The sequence below is a fragment of the Hypanus sabinus genome, chromosome 6 (assembly GCF_030144855.1).
Source record: "Hypanus sabinus isolate sHypSab1 chromosome 6, sHypSab1.hap1, whole genome shotgun sequence".
Classification (NCBI taxonomy): Eukaryota; Metazoa; Chordata; class Chondrichthyes; order Myliobatiformes; family Dasyatidae; genus Hypanus; species Hypanus sabinus.
The window spans coordinates 50257969-50275232 of NC_082711.1; the positions used below are offsets into that span (position 1 = coordinate 50257969).

General features: G+C 41.1%; 1 protein-coding gene across 1 annotated transcript in view; it reads left to right on the forward strand.

The window, feature by feature from the left end:
• The window catches only part of LOC132395455 (phosphatidylinositol 5-phosphate 4-kinase type-2 alpha), a 230376-nt gene that overhangs the window by 202628 nt on the left and 10484 nt on the right, over positions 1–17264 (forward strand). Inside the window, exon 8 of the mRNA XM_059972099.1 lies at positions 11122–11374. Within this exon, the coding sequence (XP_059828082.1) occupies positions 11122–11374 (253 nt within the window). The remainder of the gene's footprint in view (positions 1–11121; positions 11375–17264) is intronic.

The following is a 17264-nucleotide window of genomic DNA, read 5'->3' on the forward strand; positions in this document are numbered from 1 at the left end:
GAAGGTAGCAAAGATGAGGGTGCTACATTTGCTGATGACACAAACTGTTGTGAAGATGACATACTGTAAGGAAGCAACAAACTGAAACAGAATCAGAATCTGAATCAGGGTCAATATCATCGGCATGTGTTGTGAAATTTGTTAGCAGCAGCAGCAGCTCAATGTAATACATGACAATATAGAAAGTAAAAAATAAAATTAATAACTAAATCAATTACAATAAGTATATGTATGTATATTAAATAGACTAAAATAGTGCAAAAACAGAAATAATATGTTTTTTAAAAAGTGAGGTGCTGTATATGGGTTCAGTCTCCATTTAGAAATTGTATGGCAGAGGGGAAGAAGCTGTTTCAGAATCGCTGAGTGTGTGCCTTCAGGCTTCTGTACCACCTTCCTGATGGTAACACTGAGAAGTCGGTATGCCCTGTGTGATGGGGGTCCTTAATAATGGATGTCGCCTTTCTGAGGCACCACTCCTTGAAGGTGTTGTGGGCACTATGGAGGCTAGTACCTAAGATGGAGCTGACTAATTTTACAACTTTCTGTAGCTTCTTTCGGTCCTGTGCAGTAGCCCCCACCGCCATACCAGGCAGTGATGCAGCCTGTCAGAATGCTCACCACGATACATCTGTAGAAGTTTTCAAGTGATTTAGATGACAAACCAAATCTCTTCAGACTCCTTTTGACATAAAGCCGCTGTCTTGCCTTCTTTATAGCTGCATTGAAATGTTGGGACCAGGTAAGATCCTCAGAAATCTAGGCACCCAGGAACTTGAAATTCCTCACTGTCTCCACTTCTGTTCCCTCTTTAAGGATTGGTTTTCCTCTTTCTAAAATCCACAATCAACTCTTTCGTCTTAATGACTGGTACATCTCACTCCTGTACCCCCTCTCATCTCCATCTGAAATTCTGCCAACGCTGGTGTATCATCAGCAAATTTATAGATGACATTTGAGCTATACCTAGCAGTCATGGGTATAGAGGGAGTAGAGCAATGGGCTAAGCACACACCCCTGAGATGTGCCAGTGTTGATCATCAGCAAGAAGGAGATATCACCAATTCAGACAGATTGTGATATTCCAGTTAAGGGAGTTGATCCAATTGCGAAGAGAGGTACAGAGGTCCAGGTTCTGTAGCTTATCGATCAGGACTGTGAGAATGATGGTGTTAAACGTTGAGCTATAGTTTGTATTGTCTAGGTGGTCTAAAGTTGTGTGAAGAGCCATTGAGATTGTGTCTGCCGTTGGCCTATTGTGGCGATAGGCAGACTGCGGTGGATCCAGGTCCTTGTTGATTCAGGAGTTCATTCTAGCCACGTCCAACCTCTCAAAGCATTTTTCCACTGTAGATGTGAGTGCTACTGGGCAATAGTCTTTAGGGCAGCTCACACTACTCTACTACATTTGTATAATTTTTGCCTTTTCAAAGCAAGTGGGAACTTGAGACGATAGCAGTGAGAGGCTGAAAATGCTCTTGAATACTCCCACCAGTTAGCTGGCACAAGTTTTCAGAGCCTTACCAGTGTTATGTATCCCGTAACTGGATAACTCACCAGCAAAGATAGAGAGGTCCGTTGGAGTCTGATGGCACTATTTTCAAACGTTTTATTCAAAAGGGGAGCACAAAAAGCAGGGTTAATACAAACATTCAAATCTTATATGGCAGTAAAACTCAATCTAAAACGCGGGTATAGCAGTAATCATCATTATGAAATAATCTCGACTGTTGTCTAGGGGATAATATATTGTCCGTTGGAAATATAAAAGTCACTCAGAAGTCTGCAGACTTTTGCCCTCCGGGTGGGTTTCACATGTTTTAGAGGGGTCGGTGAAAATGAAAAGAGAACTTGCCCGGGTCTTTACGCAGCCACTCCGTTAAATCAGGGGAGCGTTGTTTCCCCTTTTTCAGTGCGATGTCTTTCTCGGTATCATCAGTCACCCACTCCCTAGGCCAAAGGAGTTAGGGGCGCACGTGGTGTTGCGCAGCTTCCAGCTCTCTCGGGAGCGTTGAGCGATCGAGTTCTTCGGGAGCGTCTCTCTCTCTGGGGTACTGCCTCCTGCAGCCCTCTTTTATCTTTACCTGCCGAGTTGTGGCTGTCCATCAGAGTAGGGTGATGCAATCTCCACCCCCACATTGCTCGAGGGGTATTCATGCCCATGATAGTTGTCACATAGCCTGGACATGCACGTGACACAGGTGCCCCTACGAACAATGGTCAAAACCGTTGCATTGTCTCTGGCTTCCGAGTCCCAAATTAATAGCGATCTTGCGATTCTCCGGAAGGAGGGGGCTGCTCCCGCTCCTTCGGCCCCTCAGAGCTGTGGTACCTTCATAACACCAGGTACTCCATCGGAACCTGCTGCCTCGCAAGGGTTCACCCTCTTTACAGATAGTCTAATACCGGTCTCAAAACAGAGATCACAGGGTCTCCGGGTGGACAGGGATCTTCACAGCTGTAGTTGTGTTCTCCCTTTCAAAGCGGGCATAGAAGGAGTTGAGCTCTTCTGATAGTGAAGCATCGCTGCCATTCATGCTATTGGGTTTCACTGTGTAGGAAGTAATGTCTTGCAAACCCTGCCAGAGTTGACATGCCTCGGGTGCCATCAATCTGAGGCTCCATCCACACTGAAATGGCATTTTCCTCCCCCGAAAGTGGAGATTTTCTAAAACGTCCTCCAGAGTGTTTAAATTTGAAAACGCTGCTTGGGCAAGAGTAGTGTGGACAGGGTAACTGGAGGTTTCTAGAAACGCTGTCATGACATGCTGGAATAGATGGCGGCACTTCATTGTTTTCCAGAATGCAACCCACAGACAACCTAACAATTTCAGAACAGACAGCAACGAGACTGAAGTCAGAAGAGTTAGAAATGTACTCCCCAAATACTTTGACCCATAACTTACTGAATAAATAAGTATACTCACTTAGCTGTTTTCTGTCCTTGCTTGTGTGAAGGTGGTTTACCTATTTACGCAAGTACTTCTCTGACAATAGATGTGTAACTGCGGATAGATAGAGTTGACGTGGATAGGCTTTTTCCATTGAGAGTAGGGGAGATTCAAACAAGAGGACATGAGTTGAGACTTAGGGGGCAAAAGTTTAAGGGTAACATGAGGGGGAATTTCTTTATTCAGAGAGTGGTAGCTGTGTGGAATGAGCTTCCAGTAGAAGTGATAGAGTCAGGTTTGGTATTGTCATTTAAAGTAAAATTGGATAGGTATATGGACAGGAAAGGAATGGAGGGTTATGGGCTGAGTGCGGGTCAGTGGGATTAGGTGAGAGGCACGAACTAGAAGGGCCGAGATGGCCTGTTTCAGTGCTGTAATTGTTATATGGTTATATTAAGACATCTTTATTAACAGTACAAACCTTGGAAGCTGTTGTGATTCTCAGCTGTATCAGCCTGAAATGGGAATATTTAATCATATCCATCAAGCTGTGCTGCATGAGATTGCCTTCAAGGCACCCCAGAAGCATTTGGCATATAGCTGGAACTACACACACAAAATGCTGGAGGAACTCAACAGGTCAGGCATCAAGTGGCCCACATCCGACTGTTTATTCACTTCCATGGATGCTGCCTGCCATGCTGAGTTCCTGCAGTATTTTTGATGTGCTGCTTTGCATTTCCAGCAGCTTTATCGTATAGCTAGAATACAGATTGATTTAGCTAAACTATTTGAGTAGAGTTGTTCTTGTTCCTTACATAATTATAAAATATATTTGGACTTATTTTTATATTCTGTCTACCAATAATTTTCATAATCTCTTTTCTTTATGAAATTCACCTTTTTTCATTCCTACATTTCCAGGTTTCTATACATCTGAATAAGCTCCCTTTTCTTGCCTTATCATGTCCTCTATGCACCTTGTCATCCACGAGACCCACCCCCAACCAATCCTTTATTCTTTGTGAGAAATGTTAACTTTGGACCTCTTGAATATCCTTCATTGCTGTGAGTGATTTAGCTATTTCCAATCAACTTGACTAAATCTCTTCTCGGTCCAGTAGAACAAGTCCAACTATAATTTAGTAATGGTGATAAAGCATCAAATTAATATGCAATAATTTTTTAACCTAAAAATCAATAATAAAAAAAAAGGTAAAATCCAACACAACTTTGCATAGCTTGTGTCTCTGAGGGAGAATCATATATCTCCCATGTCAACATAATCCAGGCACCTGCCGCTCTCTGTGTTTGTCCAAAGAAAAAAAACTTGCCTCATGAACTGCTTTCAACTTCCTCTTCTCATCTTAAACCTTTACTGCTTCATGTTTCAAATTTCCACACCTGAGAAAGATTTTGACCATCGACCCTATAAATGCCTCTTACAATTTGTGTACAGGTGCCCCCTGCTTTTTGAACGTTCGTTTACAACTCGCTGTTACGAAAGACCTGCATTAGTACCTGTTTTCGCTAACCAAAGAGGATTTTCGCTTTTACGAAAAGAAGACGCCCGCTTTATAAGTGTGTTTACCTCAAGAAAGACTACCATGACCGTGAAGCTTTGTGCGGGCAGTTGTTTGCGCATGTGTGTACGAGCGTATGCGTGTACGTGTGTACGCATGTGCATACATATGCGTTCCATGCGTAGGCATGTAAGTGCCTATTTTTTTTTCTCCAAATCGATTTTGGCTCACTGTCTTCCCGATCGTGATAAGTGAAACTACACCATACCTATAATATTTCTACTTTATATAGGGTGTATATTTATCATCTCATTCCTGCTTTTACTATATGTTAGTGCTATTTTAGGTTTTATGTGTTAGTTGGTATGGTTTGATAGGGTTTTTTTTGGGTCTGGGAACGCTCAAAAAATTTTCCCATATAAATTAATGGTAATTGCTTCTTCACTTTACGACATTTCGGTTTACAAACAGTTTCATAGGAGTGCTCTACCTTCGGATTGCGGGGGAGACCTGTATACTCCTATCAAGATGCTTCTCAGTCTCTGACACTCCAGAGAAAACAGTCCAAGTTCATTCAACCTCTCCATATGGCCAGTACTTTCTAATCCAGGCAACATCTTGGTTAATCTCTTCTGCACCCTTTCTAAAGCTTCCATGTCCTTCCTGTAATGTGGTGGCCACAATACACCAAATGTAGCCTGACCAAGTTACATAAAGCTGCAATATGACTTCCCAGCTATTATAGTCAACACCTCAGCCAATGAAGGTAAGCATGCCATATATCTTCATTACCATCCAATCTCCTTGTGCTGCCAGTTTCCATGAGCTATGTACTTGAACCCCAAAGTCCCTTCTACATCAGTAGAAAGCCCTGCCATTTACTGAATCATTTCGTCTTACATCTGACCTCCCAAAGTGTTACACTTTACACTTGTCCAATTTAATCTAAATCTGCTATTTCTGTGCTGTGTTTCCAACCTGACAGTTGTGACGATATCACCTCACTGTGGGTCTCTTTTCCCTTAATCTTTTGGATCAGCCTACTATGTGGGAGCTTGTCAAAAGCCCTACAGAAGTCCATGTTGGTAACATCCACTGTTTTATTAATCTTCTTCATTGCCTCCTCAAAATGAACTCTATCAGATTAGTCAAACATGACCTTCTTCATACTAGGCAATGAAGACAATCTCTTATCATCTATGGTTTTCCAAATGCGAGTCAATCCTGTCCCTACGAACCATACCCAATAATTTCCCTATCACTGATGTAAGACTCACTGGCCGACAAAGTGCTTGATTACCCCAATTTCCCTTAAAGAATAGAATAATATTGGTTCTTGTCCAATTCTCTGGGACCTTACTTGCCTTGCCTGTGGTTAAGGAGGATACAGAGATCTCTATCTTGATGCCAGCAATCTCTTGTCTTGCATCCTTCAATAACTAGGTCCCATCAGGCCCGTGGGACATGTGTTTCATAGTCCTCATGACCCAACACCACCCCCACCTTGACATTCACATACTCCTTCCCTGATCTCACTATCCTCCCATCCATGACTTCCCTACAGAATGCCAATGTAAAGTACTCATTTAGTACCTCATTAATATGTGTATATAAAATGTCATGGAATTTTCTTTTTATCTTACTTGCCGAGGCCCTTTTTAACCCTTGCTATTTAAGTTATTTCCTGTTTCCTTACTATCTCTTGAGTCCTGTCAGTTTACTTTGATAATAAATTTACTTTGGACTATGAATATATGTGTCCTCTTTTTCTGCCTAAGTATACATCTGTCGACATCGAAGACTGCTGAACCTTGCCATTCTTATCATTGTTCCTCACTCATTTCATATCCTTTGAAACTTTGAGAATGATAACTCATTTCAACTCTGTCTCTCCTCAAAAGACATCTTTAACTCAACATCGTAAAGCACCATTATTAAGGTTTGCTTATACAGGCTAACAATCCATTTCCTTTTCTAATTCCTTGTATTTCCTATTGTTTTGTTTGGTTTGCTGCATTACACGTCATCAATAATGTCCTTGCACACTCATTTAATTTATCTTCTATATTCTGCACACATCTTGTGTCTTCACAACTTACTTTCCCATCTAACTTTATATGATTAGGAAGCTTAATTTAAATTAATGCAAAAATAAATTAATGCAAGCAGCATTATCCAAATTTTAATAGTACCCATTTAGTCATATCTTGCCAAAAATACAGTGAACCTTCCTGTTTTGTTTCCTGTCTGTTAAGCAGCTCTTAATATTTGCTAATAAAACACAGTATTCTCAGAAATTGCCGTTTTGTGTAAAAGCCTTCTAAATTACTGAAGACATTCTTCTGTCTGCCGTCGTCTTTACTTCCTATTGCAGTTGTACTGTCTCTGCATGTAAGAAACCCATGTTTACTTTCTGCACATTTTAAATATTCCTATTGGAACTTGTATAATTTTTATGTTTTCAACTCTTTAACATTTTTTCTCTGTTGGATTTCATTAACCCATACCTTCTGTTCCTTTCCCATTTCTAAGATTCCAGCTGGCTTCACTCTTCATTGATTTTGTTTTCCATTTCTATCTGTCCATCATTCACATATCTAACCACTCGGTTTCTTCTTCCTTGTTTTACCCTTCTTATCTCCTTCCCCACATACCCTTCCACCTATTGCCCCTACCTTCCCTCACACTAACCACCCCCCACTCCCACCAGCCTAGCTTCATCTACCCATTTGAAAATACACAAATTCCCTTAACTGTTGCTGCCTACTACCCACCAGCCTGGGTCTCTAAACTCTCTCCAACCCATTCTGCTCACTATCTGCCTCCTCACCCGGCTCCACCTATCACCCGTCTCATCTCTCCCTCTCAACTCTTTATGGTAAAAAACTGTGATGGGGTGCAAACAGCTTCTTGGAGCGACAGGTGAGAACTGAGTATGCAGTGGGGCTGCCCCTTCCCTGGACACCCCATACACCCCAGCTGAACTACTGGGGGGTGGGAGTAATTGTGTGCATCAGATTCTTCTCCTTGAGTACTGTTCAGCTAAGCCGCACCTTCGGTAATGGTGTTCGAAGCCAAATGTGCACAAGGCTCAAATAGCAATCCCGACATCATCACGTGAGGTCTTCTACACTTTAAGTTTGACTGCAATTTCACAATTTTCTTGCATTCACACCTTACTTTTCTTAACTATTACTTTCTGACCATGGGATGAGACTGCCTCCTGGATCAAAGCATCCCACTTTCTTTTGCCCTTCTATGTTCTTTGACATTTATCATCTTAAATCTTCTCTTTAAAGACTTGATGACCATAAATTCACATGGGTGGAAAGATTTATATGGTGTGCAAAGGAAGCGGATGTGTGGGAGGTCAGTGGCTGTACAGACTAAACAGAACATTATCAACTCCACTGCATTCGACCAATACCAATTTTCCATTTTTTCAACTAAATAATAACAGCACATTAGAACTTAAACCTGTGGTATGAAATGTGTTTTTGAAGATTGTACCTATAGCAATTGTTAGATTTAACAAATGGCTTACTCTTTCACAAAATTCCAATGCACATTTGTCTTGTGAATTATCAATTACAGAAGAGTTAAAACTGAAAGCGCAAATAAGGAATCAGCAAAAAGTCATTTGATCTCTTTCCTCTGATATCTTACATGCCTCAGTATAGCATTGCAGAATTATAGTTGTTAGATGTACATATACTAGATGTAATCTTCTCAGTAATCCTGCAGTGAAGAAATCGTGATCAGTAGTTATTTACTGAGCATCAACATGTGAAGCTCATCCCAGAATGTGGAGCATGCCTAAAGCATCCTTTGCATTGTTATTTGTCTGCTCCTGAGAAAATGAAAGCCATACATTATAAGTAATGGTGGTAAATTTTAGAATTCTACGCTGATTATAATACTTTATAAAGTTACTCTCAACCCTGTCAATTATGAGCATCGCTTTATAAACACTTGTTCTGTATGCTGTATAGTATTTATATTTGTTTAAGAAAGAAATCTATTTATATTTTAGAAGCAAATTATTTCATAAAGATCTAGATGTATGTGTTATGAAGAACTGCAACATAAAAGGCCATTTGGCCCAGCTGGTATATGTCAGGCCTCATCTGGTTTATCATTAAATAATGCCAAGAAATCTGCTGGTGGGGGTTTATCCGTGTATATGCATATGTATCAGTCAATTCTCTGTGGCATTGCACACAGGGAAATATAATTGAGCATGACCCTGAACTGAAATAGAGACAGAGGGCAAATATAATTGGGCAAGAGGATGCGAATGTTGGGAGACCATTTTAAAGTCATACACAGTTTTTAAATATATTTTAATCAGAAATTTCACTGTCCAGATTTAAAATGGAAACTTTTTACCTAATCTTGTCATGGTGAATTGTATCTTTAACTCTCAGTGAGAACAGTGTAGCATTTCTAATGAAACAAGCTGACAGGAAGTATGCACAGATGTTTGATTTTTATTATAGATCATGATGTTTATATACTGTACGTTGTGTTTATAAATTGTGGTGTATACTTGTGGAAAAACATGCATGCATTTCCTAACACATTTCAAATGTCCATCGCAATGCAAAATGACATATAGCTCCATAAAAATGTCTACAAAACATTTCCCTCCTCAACCGTCACCTCACCCCAAATGAGAAGACACAAATACAGTAATTTGGATGTAAAAACTCCACAAAAAAAATGCAAAATACTGAAGGCACTCCATTGCAATTTTCAAATTACTATATTCAATAAAAAATGATAGAATTTAGACTTTTGTAGTATTACAGAATAATAATATAAAATACAAAACTTATAACAGATAGCAGTGGTTGCATTTAATGTTTATGTCTTCCTGCCTTTATACATTTCACACCTCCACATTTTGCAAGCTCAGCAATTGCTTCTGTGGTTGATACTTTATGGAAAACTGTTACCTGCGCATGTTCTTAATATTGCTCCCTCATGCTTGACACGTAACAATATATTCAAGCTTCTGTGCCATTCTTTTTGCCTAAAATAATTTGTTTTAGGAAATACTGACGATGTGATATGCAAGATTAAACTGCAGTGAGTGAAAATTTATTTTTATTTATCTAATAGGTTAAAGGTTTGAGGTTAAAGTGATATTTACAGTTTAGCTGAAAGAAAAATTTATTGTTGTGCTTGCAGTTTCTGCGCTTGCAAAATCTGAGGTGTGAAATTTATAGAGGCAGGAGTACATAAACATAAAATATTATCTGTTATGAGTTTTACATGTGATTTGCCATGGAAGAAAATCAGACTGCTGTTTTCCAGTTTGTGAAATATACCAAATCAAGTAAAAGTTAGAGACATTGATGTTACTACATTTGTTGCTGCAACACAATGTAGTTTAATCTCTCAAGTCAGCATAAAGCATAAAATAAACCTCATCATGAAATGGCAGCATTTGAGCAAGTTACACTGGAAGCTTCTGTGAATTCAGACTTGTGACGAGGATGTTATTGGCAAGTGCGGGGGAGGGGACGAAGCGGCCAACCAGTGCTATACAACATTCTGACATGGTCTCACCACGTAATAAATTTACTTTGAATGTTGTCATCAAAGTACATATATGTTACCATATAGTACCATAAGATTCATTTTCTTGCAGGCATTTACAGGTAAAAAGAAATACAATAGAATTTTATGAAAAACTATCTACCTAAACTGACAAACAACCAATGTGCAAAAAATACAAAACTGTGCAAATAAAAGTAATACTGAGAACCCAAGTTGTAAAGAGTCCTTGAAAGTGAGTCTTTTGGTTGTAGGATCTGCTCAGAGTAGTGGTGAATGACGTTGTCCATGTTAGTTCAGTACCCTGATGGTTTTACAGTAATAGCTGTTCCTGAACCTGGTGGTGTAGGAGCTAGAGTTTCTGTACCTCCTGTTATGGGCCAGTTATGATGGTAGGCAAATTGGAGCAGATCAGAGAAATACCAAACATAAAATATGGTGTAATTAAAGAGTTGATGCTTGTAGTGTTAAAGACCTGATCCAGATTGTCTTAGTTGCTAAGAGAAGTAGATTGATGCAGTTCTGATTATCATATGCCAATCCTCCTCAACAGGATTGAGGGACTGTTAATCTTGCACACTGTTCAAAGAGAAGTTAAACAGAGTAAAACTGGTCACCTACCAATAAAATGACAGATTTAATTTGCCAGATTGAAGTAATCAGTGATGGTCGCCACCGTTTTGTTCACAGCACATACTTGATCACGTGACAGTGTGATATAACAGAGATGAAGTTGATATCGTTCATGTAACATGGACTTGCACAATGCGTTTGAAGAAACTACTTTATAAATATTAGCAAATGTGAATTACATGAAATTAAAAAGAAACAGATATAATATTAACTAAGGCACAGAGTACCTTTGAATGTTTTTCAAACCAGTATGAACTATTTAATGTTGTTCCCTATTGGATGTGCCTTTTTCCTTAATTGACCTTTTCCTCTACCAAGTCCAAAATAACTCAGCCTGAATGTAACACATGCGACTGATTTTTTGAACAGCATGAAAGATAAGCTTTCCATTGTACCTTGGGACATGTGACAATAATAAACCAATTTCAATTGCAATTCTTCAGACTGTGTTAATTTTTTTTTGCTTCTCGTTATGAGTATGTGCTTTTTCACGTTCTGTAATTTTACTTCAGTTTCTTGCTCAGCTGAAGATCATGGATTACAGCCTTCTGGTTGGTATTCATGATGTCGAACGAGCCGAACAGGATGAAATGGAATTTGAAGATGAAGAGGATGAAGGAGAAAGTGATGGGGCTGGAGGCCAAATGACAGGATCTTGTGGAACACCTCCAGACAGCCCTGGAAATACACTGAACAGCTCAAGACCATTGGCACTTGGTGAATTTGACCCAGCTATTGATGTGTATGCCATAAAAAGCCATGAAAGTAAGTAAATGCATAACATTAAACATATCTTCAATATATGATGCACATTAACCCAAAGTGCACTGCAGATGCTGGGGTCAATGCAACACGTACAACACGCTGGAGGAACTCAGCAGGTCGGGCAGCATCCGTGGAAACGAACAGTCAACATTTCAGTCTGAGACCCTTCGTCGGGACTGAAGGGGGAGGGGGCAGGGGCCCTATAAAGAAGGTGGGGGAAGGTGAGAATGAGAAGGCTGGTAGGTGCCAGGTGAAAAACCAGTAAGAGGCAAGATGAAAGGGTGCGGTAGGGGAAGCAGGGAGGGGATAGGCAGGAAGGGTGAAGAAGGAATGTAAGGAGAAAGCACTACGGGTAGTGGAAGAAAGCAGAATCATGAGATAGGCAGCTGGAGGAGGAGGCAGAGTGAAACTGGGATGGGGGAAGGGAGGGGGAGGGAATTACCAGAAGTTGGAGAATTCAATGTTCATGCCAAGGGGCTGGAGACTACCCAGACAGTATATGAGGTGTTGCTCCTCCAACCTGAGTTTGACCTCATCATAGCAGTAGAGGAGGCCATGTACGGACATATCTGAATGGGAATGTGAAGCAGTGTTGAAGTGGGTGGCAACTGGGAGATCCTGTCTGTGGCAGATGGAGCGGAGGTGCTCAACGAAGCAGTCCGCCAGTCTGCGCATCTCCTCCATTTCCCACACTTCAGCCCTCACCCCATCCTCCCGTCACCACAACAGGGACCGAGCTCCCCTTGTCCTCACCTATCACCCCACCAACCTCCGGATCCAGCACATTATCCTTTGCAACTTCCACCACCTTCAACAGGACCCCACCACTAAGCACATCTTTCCCCCTCTACCCCTCTCTGCTTTTCACAGGGATCATTCCCTCCATGACTGCCTGGTCCACACGTCCCTCCCCACAGATCTCCCACCTGGCACTTATCCCTACAAGCTTAAGTGCTACACCTGCCCCTACACCTCCTCTCTTACCACCATTCAGGGCCCCAAACAGTCCTTCCAGGTGAGGCAACACTTCACTTGTGAGTCTGTTGGGGTAATCTATTGCATCCAGTGCTCCTGGTGTGGCCTCCTCTATATCGGCAAGACCCGACGCAGATTGGGGGACAGCTTCGTCGAGCACCTCCACTCCATCCGCCACTACAGACAGCATTTCCGGATTGCCACCCACTTCAACTCTGCTTCACATTCCCATTCAGATATGTCCATACATGGCCTCCTGTGCTGCCATGATGAGGCCAAACTCAGGTTGGAGGAGCAATACCTCATATACTGTCTGGGTAGTCTCCAGCCCCTTGGCATGAACATTGAATTCTCCAACTACCGGTAATTCCCTCCCCTCCGCCATCCCAGTTTCACTCTGCCTCCTCCTCCAGCTGCCTTTCACCTCTCTCATGATTCTGCCTTCTTCTACTACCCATAGTGCTTTCCCCTTACATTCCTCCTTCACCCTTCATGCCTATCCCCCACCTGCTTCCCCCTCCCCTATCTCTTGATCTTTCCTCTTACTGGTTTTTCACCTGGCAGCTACCAGCCTTCTCCTTCCCACCTTCTTTATAGGGCCCCTGCCCCCTCCCTCTTCAATCCTAATGAAGGGTCTTGGCCCAAACCGTTGATTGCTTGTTTCCGCAGATGCTGCCCGACCTGCTGAGTTCCTCCAGCTTGTTTGTACATGTTACTATGATGCACGTTGTTTGCGGTGGCTGTAACTAAGTGATTTTTGATATTACTATGTTAATACAGGATATGGGAGCAAAGTATGGGCATTTTAAATCAACCTGCAAAATTATTCTATTACTAGTATAAAGGCAATTAAATATTATGTGGAATTCTAGTTTCCCTCAGAATATATTGAGTTTGACTTGATGAAGATGCAGATTTCTAAAATAGATCCTTATTTTTCATCTGTAATAAACATCATTATCATCTACACGGTTACTTCTAGTGATTCGTATACCTCTCTAGTTCATTATCTTTCAAGCTTCGGTAGAATCATAAAGTCCTACAGCACAGAAATGTGCCTTTTGGCCCATAACTTTCTAAACCTTTCCAATCCAAGTACCTTGTCCAACTGTATTTTAAATATTGTCATTGTACCTGGCTCAACTACTTCCTCTGGCAGTTCATTCCCTTTGTTCTCCTCATTCCAATTAAATCTCATTCCTCTCACCTTAAACCTATGTCTTCTAGTTCCTTATACTGGGGGAAAAAAAGACTATCTGTGCCCCTTATAATGTTATACACCTCCATATGATCACCTTTCAGCCTCTTACACTCTAAGGAATAAAGTCCTAGCCTGTCCAGGCTCTCATTGTAACTCAGAACCTCGGGTCCAGGCAATATCCTTGTGTAGCTGTTCTTCACACATTCTAGTTCAATAACATATTTCTGGCAGCAGGGCAGCCAGAACTGAACACAAAACTCCAAGTGCAGCCTCATCAACAACTGTCCTCCCAGTGTTTATTCTTTGTGCCCTGACTGATGAAGACTAGCATGCCAAATATCATTTCACCACCCTGTCTTCCTTTGACTCTGCTTTCAAGAAGCCATGTTCAGGGTCAAGGTCCCACTGTTCCACTACAGTCCCCAGGGCCTTACTGTGAGTTTTATTTCCCATTTGTCCACCACTCTGTAAAACTTGTGCCAATCAAGTACTCTGAACAAGGTAGGCTAAAAGGTTTGTTCCTGTGCTGTGTTCTATATTCCACAAAATCACCCCTCGGTCTCCTATAATCCAGTGAAAATATAGCCACCTCATCCTCATAATCTTTGTTCCAGACACAAACTGCTTGCTACTAAATCCTTGCTCTAGTGTGGCTACCAGAATTCTATGCAGTATTCCAACATTTAATAGGACTGGAACAATATAAGTGATCTGTGATCCCAGTACAGAACTACTTCTCTCTCCAAATCTGCGGAACATTCCATTCTATCTTTTGTTTGTCTTTATTCTTGCAACATTTTCTAATCTGTTCACCTGCCTCCACAGGGGCCGGTGTTGGGACCGCTTCTTTTCACATTATATGTCAATGATTTGGATGACAGAATTGATGGATTTGTGGGCAGGTTTGCAGCTGATACAAAGATAGGTGGAGGGGCAGATAGTGTTCACTAAGCAGGGAGTCTGCAGAAGGACAAATTTTGAGGATGGGCAAAGAAGTGGCAGATGGAATATAGTGTAAGGAGGTATATGGTTATGCACTTTGGTAGAAGGATTAAAGGCATAGACTGTTTTCTAAATGAGGAGAAAATTCAGAAATCAGCAAAGAGACTTGCGAGTCCTCCTGCAGGGCTCAAATTGCAGGTTGAGTTGGTGGTGGAGAAGGCAAATGTAATATTAACTTTCATTTCAAGAGGACTAGGATATGAAAACAAGAATGTAATGCTGAGGCTTTATAAGGTATTGGTCAGTCTGTGCTTAGACTATTTTAAGGAATTTTGGGCCCCTTATCTGAGAAAGGCTCTGTAGGCATTGGAGAGGGTCCAGAAGAGGTTCATGGAGTTTCGAAGAATGAGGGACAATCTCGTTGAAACCTATCAAATATTGAAAGGCCTAGATAGAGTGGGCACAGAGAGAATGATTCCTGTCGTGGGAAGTCTTAAGATGGGGGGGGGGGGGTGTCCCTCAGAACAGAGATGAGGAAGAATTTCTCTGGCCAGAGGATGGTGAATCTGTGGAATTCATTGCTGCAGATATCTGCGGAAGCCAACTCATTTGGTACATTTAAATAAGAGGTTGATGGATTCTTGATTAGTAAAGATGTCAGTGGTTACAGGGAGAAATTTTGGAGAATGGGATTGAGAGGGATAATAAATCAGCCATAATTGAATGGAGCAGATTGATGGGTCAGATGGGCTAATTCTAATTCTGCTCCTATGTCTTATGGTCTCATTTGTAACTTTTGTGGCATTTTATTGTTAGGCATCTGAAGTTCCATTTGGCTACATTTACTTTGGGGTCCAGTTTTTATCTCTGGCACTTTAAGTAACATAATCGGGTTGGTAAATGTGAAATGCATTATAAAGCTAGTTTATTAATATATTTTATATTCCCAAATGTTCTGTTATCTGACCTTTCCAACAACAATCATATTGTAGTTCCTTTTCTTAAACTGACCTTAAAATAATTAGCCTGGTGTTCCCTTGGTTTTCTTTAGAACACTGGAGCGACGTTTCATGAAAATGGGTTTCTAGTGTACATGGTTAAGGTGCTTCCTCTTTGGCACTTCTGGCCTTGTAAGACTGGAGCAATTCCTAGAGAAGACACAATGCGTTGGTAACCAGTGGGTTATTCAAAAGATTAGGGATCTATTAAGTTTCTGTACTTGGCAATGCTGACCAGTGGCAAAGAACTCAGCCCTTCAGACACACGTGATGTTACCCTCAGACTGTATTCCTCATTTCTGTCTTTCCGTCAGGTCCTTAAGCCTGTCTGAATCTTTTTTCTGCATGCTAAGCTCAAACACTCAGTTCTGTAGCCAAAAATGCTCCAGCCATTGAAGACCCCTTTGTTCCTCCCAAGTCAGCACTTAATCATAGTCCAGCTATCGCTTAGTCTCTTAGTATCTCTCTCACACGTAACACTCATGCAAAATTCCTGTCCCTTTCCTCCAGCAGATCTCCAATATTGTGAACAATTGCTCACACCCCTGATTTCCATCAGCTTTGATGAGTGCACAGTTTAACTTCAGCTCATCTTTGTTTGCAATCTTTCAAAATAACAAATGGCCTTCAGCATCTTCTCAAGAGCCTTATTACAGTAGGCAGATCCAGGAGATGTACATGTGTGCTTTACTTTATTTGCAGAATGCTTTAACTCTTAACTAACTTAAACCTGCTTCCTATCATGCCTTAAGATTTCAATTTTGCAACTTTTCACAAATAACAGACCAAGAAGGCTTTTTCTGAAATCATGGCATCATGCTTTCAAGTCTGACATTGTTTACCTTGATACCTGGTGTTTCCTGACTTTGGCTTAAACATTGTAATGTCTCTTAAGACATGTACAACTACAGCCATTAATACTGCTACCAGTACACCATTATCATGGTCATTATTAGTACAACAGTTATTCCCACTATCATTCCCTGCTTGTTAGCCTTTTCAGTGAGTTGTAAACAAATAACGTCTTCGCCTTCCAACTGAACCGTGCTGTTTTCACTCAAGTATTGAGAGAGGGAACTTCTGTTCATCAAGTTATTCTCGAACATCACTGTAGAAGTGGAGAAGTTTGTGATACAGGTGAAAGGTCCAGTCAGGTCAAGTCGCTTTTATTGTCATTTCAACCATAACTGCTGGTACAGTAGACAGTAAAAGCAAAACAACGTTCCTCCAGGGCCATGGTGCTACATGACACAACACAAAATTACACTAGACTACGTGAAACAACACAAAACTACATTAAACTACTGACCTGCACGGGACTACATAAAGTGCACAAAACAGTGCAAGACAGTACAATAATAAACAAATCAATAGGCATAGTAAAGGTGCTCCCATGCCAGCTGAAAAACCGTAAGAGATTAATCATGCACTTCAACTCCCTGGTCACAGCCTTGTAAGTCACAACGTCTCAAATGCCCACTTTTAGTGAGTTTCTGTGGTTCTGCTTGTACCACCCTCCTGGCAGTTACTTTCAGTCTTTCAATTCTTTGAGGGAAAATGCTTCCTGAAAACCTCTCTACTCCTTCTACCTATCACATTAAATCCATGCCCCCATTAATTGACCATTCTGCTCTTTAACAAAAATCATTCCTGTTAAGTCCACTTTCTCGCGCCTTTCTCAAGTTCAAGTTCAATGTTATAGTCATTCGTGCATACCGCCAAAGGAAATGACGTTTATCTAGACCAAGGTGAACAACACGGTACATATTACTCA